This window comes from Orussus abietinus, unplaced genomic scaffold, assembly GCF_000612105.2.
Source record: "Orussus abietinus isolate OABI.00-Male unplaced genomic scaffold, Oabi_2.0 scaffold145, whole genome shotgun sequence".
Classification (NCBI taxonomy): domain Eukaryota; kingdom Metazoa; phylum Arthropoda; class Insecta; order Hymenoptera; family Orussidae; genus Orussus; species Orussus abietinus.
Window position 1 is genome coordinate 213658 of NW_019394300.1, and position 9032 is coordinate 222689.

General features: G+C 36.1%; 2 protein-coding genes across 5 annotated transcripts; one reads left to right on the forward strand and one right to left on the reverse strand.

Annotated features, from left to right (window-relative positions):
* Positions 1–1073: 1073 nt before the first annotated feature.
* LOC105694347 (dynactin subunit 5) lies at positions 1074–6508 on the forward strand. 4 transcript variants are annotated; one of them, XR_002762458.1, is made up of 6 exons: positions 1074–1164; positions 1356–1543; positions 1930–2041; positions 2111–2323; positions 6238–6350; positions 6420–6508. XR_002762458.1 is itself a non-coding variant. In XM_023435059.1 (5 exons), exons 1-4 carry the CDS (start codon positions 1108–1110, stop codon positions 2306–2308), a joined length of 555 nt encoding a protein of 184 aa, XP_023290827.1. In that variant the 5' UTR covers positions 1074–1107; the 3' UTR covers positions 2309–2323; positions 6238–6452. The 4 variants fall into 4 exon arrangements, 3 of the variants coding, with proteins under 3 accessions (XP_023290827.1, XP_023290826.1, XP_012270314.1); XM_023435059.1 differs by having other exon boundaries at positions 6238–6452; XM_023435058.1 differs by lacking the exons at positions 6238–6350; positions 6420–6508 and adding an exon at positions 3548–3667 and having other exon boundaries at positions 1075–1164.
* LOC105694346 (glutamate receptor ionotropic, delta-2) lies at positions 2306–5417 on the reverse strand. The gene is made up of 6 exons (XM_012414890.1): positions 5197–5417; positions 4865–5035; positions 4313–4775; positions 3528–3802; positions 3255–3449; positions 2306–2473 (listed from the first exon to the last, which is right to left on the reverse strand). The coding sequence occupies exons 1-6, from the start codon at positions 5343–5345 to the stop codon at positions 2416–2418; spliced, it is 1311 nt and encodes a 436-aa protein (XP_012270313.1). The 5' UTR covers positions 5346–5417; the 3' UTR covers positions 2306–2415.
* Positions 6509–9032: the final 2524 nt, after the last annotated feature.

The window sequence follows — 9032 nt, forward strand, 5'->3', positions numbered from 1 at the left end:
TGAATTAATTTGGCGCTTGTATTTAAAATTGTTTAGAATTTTACGTTTTCAATATGGCGGATTCCACAGATGCATGATATATGTATTCGCGAGGTTATCGTCTTTTAGCACACATATAAACACGTAAAAATTGTTAAGAAATAATTAATTTTGAGTTTATGTTTAAATTCTTTCGACTTAACTCTGTTTAATATCAAATTTCTAATTGGATTTGTTATTTTTTATTTAAAAAGAGAAAAGCGTAATGTACTTTCATATCTCAAAATATAAATATTCATATATTTTTGTAAATTCTCAAAAAGAAATGACTGCCACATTTAGAACTTTAACCATGAATAAAGCAAAGTGCACCGTAAGATTCAGAGATAGAAAGAAGACTATAGTTGCGCCATCTCTCGGCGAATGTACCAACTATCGAGCATCAACCATCTGTGACTTCTACCAGTGTTGCCAATTTAGCGTATTTTTCGCTAAATCTGGCTTTTTTAAAACCTGTTCAGGGAAACGAAATTGCAATTTAACGGCTATAGGGGATTCTAGCTATTTCAAACAAATCTAGGAGAAAAACTGGCTTTTCCACGCCTACATTGCCGCATTCTAATGCTGACACTGAACACTTATTTTGCCAAATGAACGTGATAAAAACAAAATTACGTAATTGAGTGAAATAAAAAATGTTTAACGCCCTTCTTGTCATACGTTTTCATTTGAACAGGGTAAATAAATGTTGTTACTACTTTGACGTAACCGAAGATATATTAAATAGCATAAAGACAAATGAAACATCTATCTATAATGGCAGTAATGTCGAAAATGAAGAGATTATGTGTACAGATTTCAGTTTTTAATTTTATGTGTCTTCTGTGTCATTTTCATGGGAGGGTAATGCTGTTTATTTTTTTTTATTATTTTTTCAATGTTCCTTGTTGAATGTTATTTAGAGTTTATTACACGAAGTAAAATAATATATAAAAACACCTTAGTTGTTCATTTTTTACTTTCCATGTAGTAATTTAGTGATTTTTTCAAATCCAGCAGTTTTCTGGCGGTATTTAACGAGCCATCTAGCGAGTTCTCTACTTCATGCATTGGTGACACTGTTGGCGTATGCTACGACTCGCTACGGCCAGCTACGACTGTTGTTCGATAGATCGAGTCGATGAGGTTAGTTTGAAGGTTCCTCGTTTATTCTAAAATATCCTTTCGGAGATTTTGAATTCTTCAACTCGCGGTAAATGGAGCCTCCAGATATTTACTACAATAAAGCGGAGTACGTGGAGACGGTGAGGGAATTATTTATTGAGAAGGTATTGATTCAAAGAACCAGAAACATAACCTCGATCTTGATGTTTCAGGCGTCGGGGAATAAAGTCAGCAGGCAGACTGTTCTATGTGGCTCGCAGAATATCGTTTTGCATGGAAAAGTCATCGTTCAGTCCGATGCCATAATTCGAGGGGACCTCGCCAGTGTCAGGACTGGGAGATATTGCATTATTAGCAAGAATGTTGTTATCCGACCGCCTTTTAAGAAATTCAGCAAGGGGTAAATATATTCAATGGACATAGGATATGTATCGGTTTGCAAACCCAGATATTTCCTTGATATTCTTGCAAAGACAACAGACAGAAGGATTATCCTTTCTCACTGTATTTCTCGCTTTATCCTGTTAAATAGGCTATCATAATTTGTTCCGTAAGGGTTTCACATTAAGAGAAAGAGTGAAAAAACAGACTATTTCTTCTCTTTCAAATCTGTTTTGTTTATAACCAGATATGCATACGATCTAACTATGATTACTGGTGTAATGATTAAATTTTGTTAATATCATCCGATTTAGTTTTTATATCTGAATTAAATTAGATGGCCATTAAGCAAAGGAGGTACTTTAAGTAATTTAAATTTCTTAAATATATCGTAATTGTTTTCAGGATTGCTTTCTTCCCTCTCCAGATGGGAGACCACGTCTTCGTGGGGGAACGTGCCGTTGTCAACGCAGCTGTAGTTGGCTCTTACGTATATATAGGAAAAAATGCAGTAATTGTGAGTACTTATTTATATTTTTGACAGAGTAGTACAGGTTGTTTTTTTATGCATCGATAACTGTTTTAGGGAAGGAGATGCATTCTGAAAGATTGTAGCTACATAGAGGATGGTGCCGTGGTGCCTCCGGAGACTGTGATACCTTCCTTCACTCGTTTTTCTGGAAATCCTGCCGTGTGTGTAGAAGATCTGCCTGAGTGTACTCAAGACCTCATGTTGGATTTTACTAAGGATTATTACCAGCATTTCCTGCCAGCAAAGATCTAACTACCTTCAGAAAAGGTAAAAATAGTATCTAATTTAAATAAACTGAGAAGAGTGGTCGAAGGGTGGATTTTGCATTTCTTTCATTACGTGCTCTGCAGTTCGATGCATTAAAAATCTTTTAAAGCGTTGTTCCATTTTCTGCTGGTTCTCTCGATAAGATTTTGTCTAGAAAGATACAACAATTAATGGTCTCTATTGGTAAAAGGTGATTTATGTTTATTATTTATGTATTGGGTCGTAACATAGGTTAGAATTAGAATTTGTTAACACTTGTAACCAAACATGTTTATGTTGCGACCCAATAATACCTTCAATAACTGTGTGGATCCATTTGTTTTATTTTAATGAGCAATAAATTAACATTGTAGTTAATGCTAATGAACATGACTAATTCTGATAATGTTATTATGTTAAATAATTTTTCGTATAAGGAAACGTCTACATTTATAACTTTAAGAGATGATTAAAGACTTTATAAAGTAACGTTACTGATATTGCATTAGTAAAAGAAATGATTTAAAACTGTACATTTTGACCATAGCTTCATTAAAAAATTGTATGTAATTAATCGGCATATAACAAAAATATTTACGGATGTTTTTACTTATTCTGAGAAAAAAACATGTTTTGTGATATAGTTTTTAACTATTTAAATGTTTTCGTTACAAAATTTATTATGAAAATCACAGAAGCTTTTGTTCTTCTTTTTTACCTAATGTTTATAAATTTAATATTCTTATACTTTGATCTAATTTTTTTTTACGATTTTCCCGAGTTAGTATAATGTTTTGAATGTTCCTTAAACCATCTTTGAAGTAACTTAAAAAACAATCAGAAATAAAGATATCGGCAAACTAATAAATAGGAAACAAACTTCATAATGTCAAATTCTTCCATTATGACCCATGATCAACAATGAAAACATTAAGAAATTGCTTTGAAGTACCTTTTCTGCCACAATATTTCCAAAATCAAGATGGCAACAGATAGCAAGAGACCAGCACTGAGAGCAACGAAGGCCCCATAACTTTCAATTAAGCTGACACTTAGAAAACTCATGTTATCGTGGCATTCGGGTCTCTTCGTGTACAGCCTGGACATCTCACGCTGCTGGAGGCCATTCTCGCGGACTTTGAAGGCCCTGCAACACGACAAATCCATTATTCAGATTGCTGAAGAACTGCTGCAATGCATTTAAAACAAATAACATCCTGCGCACTGGATTTTTATGATCTCCAGGTACGGAGATTGATACTGGACGGCCAGTAAAGGATAGATGACATTCATGTAGTCCATTTCCTGGAAGCCGCACTTCTCGTCCTCCTGGAACGTGTCCTGCACCACCATGTAGCCAGGGCCGAACTCTATGTGGAAGGCAAAGAGTCCTTGCCTGATTCGGTTAATGCCCTCCTCCATTGTCAGCCAAGATGACTTTCGACCCTTTGGCGCGATTTTCTCCTCGTAAATGGCTTTCCTCACAGGATCCTGGAAAGTCTACGGAAGAGGACGACGAGTTTGACAGTTGTAGGTTAGGATTGAATCGGTGTTATCATTTAAGAGCTGTGATCCACGTTTTCTGGAACACCATCGAAGAAGTCAAATAGAAGTATGATTATTTATTAAAATAGTGATATGATAGTGAGAATTACATAGTCCTAATTAAAAGATCATTTTTTTACTCATTTTCAGTATACTCTAAGGTCTCCAGTCATAACTTTTTTAATAACTTTCTTGACTTATAGAATTATTTTCCTTTCAAGAGCCTAGATTTTTACTCCCAGAAATGTATACAGTATTGTATAAATTATATTTTGAATTATTTGGATAAACTTATGGTTAATATACTAGTTTAAAAACTTGTGACATTGAAATCGTTACTTTAAGCATTCTTTAAGATTTTTCCTGTAGTTAATTTGCCTCTAAAGATTTTAAACCCACAAACACTTTTTCTTGCAAGGGTGGAGAACCTTTTATATTCTTATACTTTAGCGAGTTGAGAAGTACCTTGAAGTAATGTCGATTGTACACCGTGTCATGAGCTCCCAATTTCAACGGACTGTCCAAGAGGTCCTTCAATGTGATTATGGAGTCCGTAGTGGACTGCAGGATCGCGACGATTTTTGCCGTGTAGGAAGTGTACAGGCTCAGAACAGCTATGAGAAGCATCAGAAGAATGATTCGTGCCGACAGAATCCTGGGCTCGTACCAACAGCCCTGCTGAGAAACTACTCCGACAATGATGAGCAAATTGTCACTCCAGGACGATGGGAAGAGACCGCCAAACCTATATGACTCGTTCACTTCCTCTGAAAAGGTCTGCTTCCATTCCCATCGTAGAGCCACATAGAGCGCTCCGAAGACTAGTATCAGGAATCCTGTGATGGCCATCCACACCGATCGATGGAAGGGTAGAGTGAAGATGTTGCTCACAAAGGACAGTGGTGGTCGACGGAATATGAATCCTGTACTACGATGCAGTATGTGAATTAGTGCAGTACGTGTTTTAGGAACTCAGAAGGTAAATATAAAAGTGCATGAAGAATTACGATCGCCTACCGGCTCGAAGTGTAAAGGGAGATGTATTGAACTACTCCAAGACGCTCCTTGGTGAAGAAGGTTGTAGTGCCACCGATGTCAATTTCTCTGCGAGCCAGCATTCCGATCATACCGTTCCAAGAACCATTTCTGTTCTGGTATCCCCAAGTGTCTGTTTCCTTGAACTCTATGCTGCACAATGTGAAAATGTATATCTTGTTTCATAGAGAAAATAAGTGCTGGTGAGAGGTTATGTAGTTTGGAACAAATCTTTCAGAGGTATGTTACTTATGTGGATTATTTGGCGAAGGCATCAATAATTTTAACGCAGTTTATGATCCTTGGGTACCTACGTTGCGTTCATTGCACCGATCATGTGCATAACTAGTGGATAATTTGCTTTTGTAATTGTGTCGATATGCTTGTCGTGGTAGTCCGTCAGGTGATGTATGGTGTCTGGATTTGTGATCTGTAAAATGAATACGGATTCTTTCGTGCTCATTTTATCCACTCAAATTATGCTCGACTAACAGGAATTACATGTTAGAAGTTTAAATCATAATAAAGTTAAGATGCTGCACATGTTTTGAAAATCTGGTAAATCTAACACCACACATTTTCGACAATTTAGTTAAACTGTTTTGTATATTTATATTCTATACATTATAATATCCTATATTTATATGCTCGAGAAGAAGTACAATATTCAATTTACTTTCGGTACACCGACGCAATTTTTCTCAACATATTTTGCATGACGATTCAAAATTATATTACATTCAATTAAAATTCTAGCACAATCACATAATTGTCATTTATATATTATATTGTACATTTAAATAACGAAAAGAATGTGTAGCATTCAGGTATTATTTATTTCATTCAATCTGGCATTTATAATTATTCCTTTCTTCATAATTGTTCAACTCAATATTATCGACTGAAAAAGGAAAACTATTTTTGTCGACAAAGTACATATTTCAGCAAATCGATGTGACCTTCTCATGCGATAATCTTTTCATACTCCAGATCGATATTTAGAATCGATTAAAAAAGCAATCCATCATTCGTTATTACTTGATCAGTGATAGCCTATCTCAATACAGACGGTTTAATCTTTATTTTATATACCTATTTGTGATACACTCCAGTATTTCTAGTTGTCATTTGAGAAGATTTCGTAAAAAATTATCTTTTGACAATTATTGTAACAAGCGTATATTAGAAATGAAGAGCATGAAGAGGACGTTTGCCTACTTCATTTTGCAATAATTCTATACGATAATGCATCCACCGGGAAAGTTGCAAACCATGTATGGTTAAAATCTAACATTTTTATAAATATTTATGCGCATGCCCAGAAAGACCTCGAGAATATCATCTGTCTCTCATAGTTTTAGGATCAAGAAAGTCGGTAGAGTTTCGAGCCAAATACATTTGACCGAGGAATTCGTCCTGTCGAATGATGAGCGATTTTATTTATTTTCATGCCCAAGTGAGATATTAGGTAATATAATAACGGTATTAAATATTTACCAGTGGTTACGGAAGTGACCTCATACATTTTTTATTTCAGAATATACCGAGTTTTACTTTATGCAAACCAACAAAGTCAGCCATGTTGAATCGTGACGTCAGGGAAGAGGAAATCGTGTGAAATTCCCGGTGAGTATTCCGTAAAAATGAATGACATTTACCACGAACTGCAACGGCCTAAAATTCATCGTTATTTGACAGACAAGTTTTCAGAAATTTCTTTAAAACGAAGCAGAGGGTAGAGTTAAAAAATTTCTCATTAGAAGCCTTGTAAAAACGAGTCGGCCATCTTGCATAGAGGCGTCAAAGACTCGAGAAAGGGTTGGATAATTTCGCGTTTTTCGAGGTTCTTGACATATATTACGGAAACCAAGTAGTTTACCATAAAAAATCCTAGAAAATTAGTAAATTACGTTTTCAATACGGAGGATGTCGCAGACGGACGATATATGTCATTCGCTACGTTATAGACGTCTTTTAGCACATAGTAAACACGTAAATATTTTAAGGAATAATGAATTAAAGATTTTAAGCTTCCGCGGTCAGAGTTGTTCCTCAAATTTTTTGAGGCTTTCGGGAGTGACCCGCGTCCATTGTCGCCAGAGGGCCGACGTTTCGCAAACGTTGCAGTTCGTTCCATCAGGGCAGACCCTGATGAAAAGTGTCCTCGTTCTTGGGGAGTCCCCTCTTATAGAGTCGAGGTGCGTCCTGATTGGTCGGTTCGGATTGCCTGGTGGAGGGGAGGCGCCCAATCCGGGGACGCCAGGTGGGGGGTCGACCAATCCGGGTTTGAGAAATTTGATTGACCAATTAAATTTTGAAAAAAGCCGGAAAAGAGTATTTTAAATGGGATTCACTTTATATCCTCTGTAGTGATTTATGTTATTGGGATTTTTTTGGATTTCTGTTGCTTCTCGATGTTTTCTGCGGAAGAAGTTGGAAACTTTGGCTATGATTGACGTGCTTTCGAATAGAATTTTGTGGCCAGTCTCCATACGGTGTTCTGATATTGCTGTATTATACCTATCCAATCCTGGAATCGCGTGAATGATAAAAGGCGATATTGATAAAAAAAAGTCCTACCACTAGGCAGGACTTCAAGAGTGTCCCACGAAGGTCCTTTCTTCGTCTCGAGGCGACGTGCGTCGAGGAGAGATTCACGCCATTTTCCCGAGTCCAGTTTCCGTAATTTTCGAAAATTATTTCCCCTCCTACGGTCAGCCGATATATAGAAATCAAATTTACGAATCCCTCTCGAGTGTTTTGACCGATGACCACTTCGCTGTCGGGCAAAATGTTGCAACCGGAAAATATCTTCCCGATTCTCTCGTTCCGTGATTTGTCGTCTTCGTCCTGAGAGAAAAATCTAGTTAAATTAATTATTTTATATCTAGTTTTCGTAGTTGAAAAAAGACTCGGACAATATTAAAATTAACTTTTTTTTTGTGAACTAGGAAATCTAGGAACGGTTACTATATTTGTTCACCTTTTGGGAGGAATAAAAAGAACTATTCCACGTTTATATTATACTTTTTCCTAGGACCAATAACAAAATTTTTTAATATTTATATGGCCAAATTTCACTTTATTATCGTTAATGTAACTGATATATTGTCTTATATTTTACGTGCCCAGGTATTATTATTAACCGTTGCGAATAACTCCGTTGATCGTTCAATCTTCTTCCAAAAATCATTTTTTGTAATTATTGACATTCATTGAATTTATTATGTTCGACCTGTTGACATTCTCGCATGTTTTAGCATCAGTCAGGAATAAAGGAGTATCTTATATGCAAACGAGCAATCCGAGTCATTTGCGAGAAAGCTTCGCCATCTATCGGTGCCGTCAAAACTAACTTGAAGAAAATTTTTGGTAACATTCCGGATAAATTGAAAATTGATTTAACCAAACCGCAATGTTAAACGGTTGTACCAGTAATATCGTTGCAGCTACTAAAAATAGAGTAAACAACATTTTGCAACGAGAGTTGAGATTATTTAAAAGGTAACCTCACTATTTGAAAACGGTAAATATTCTTACCGTTCCTACAAAATTCGTACAAAAGCCAGGAGGGTGCTCAGCTATTAAAAAATAGTTGCTGGTACTAATTGATGGTAAATCAAACTATAAATTGCGTTCCTTTAGGAAAAATGGGTTTAAGAGGATTAAGTTGTTTAGTTTACCAGCTCTTTTTTTCTCATTGCAAGATCGGAATTGTTCCTCGATGGTTTTATATCTTGAAGCCCCAGCCACTTCAACGGGGCGACGAACGCTCTCTTCTTGCTAGCCTGGATTAAATTAACGGGATTAGAATTGTATTTGCTGGTTTGTCACGTAAATCGATAAGATCTTTCCCTTTGTCGTGTATAAAATGTCCAGGGATTCACTCGAGGAAAGTCTTGAGATCGGCACTTGAGGAAATCTCGGTAAACACGAAGCAAGGGAATGCACGTTAAGAAACAGTGTAACGTGTTTTCCTCGTTTTAATGTTTATTCATTCCACATATTCAATGTTAGGTTAGCTTCTATTTTACATTAATTAAACTGCCGTTACAGTTATGTAACATGAATATCGTTTAACATTTCCCTAGCAGCCGAGAATAATTTATAAATATTTTTTTGTAATCTTTGCTAATTATCTTAGGCGCCA

Coding starts and splice junctions, on each gene's coding strand:
- LOC105694347 (XM_023435059.1), top strand. CDS start 1,108: ATGCTACGACTCGCTACGGCCAGCTACGACTGTTGTTCGATAGATCGA. Junction 1,165..1,355: donor CGATAGATCGAGTCGATGAG/GTTAGTTTGAAG, acceptor TTGATGTTTCAG/GCGTCGGGGAATAAAGTCAG. Junction 2,042..2,110: donor TAGGAAAAAATGCAGTAATT/GTGAGTACTTAT, acceptor TAACTGTTTTAG/GGAAGGAGATGCATTCTGAA.
- LOC105694346 (XM_012414890.1), bottom strand. CDS start 5,345: ATGAGCACGAAAGAATCCGTATTCATTTTACAGATCACAAATCCAGAC. Junction 4,776..4,864: donor TCCCTTTACACTTCGAGCCG/GTAGGCGATCGT, acceptor ACTGCATCGTAG/TACAGGATTCATATTCCGTC. Junction 2,474..3,254: donor GAAATATTGTGGCAGAAAAG/GTACTTCAAAGC, acceptor GTATCTTTCTAG/ACAAAATCTTATCGAGAGAA.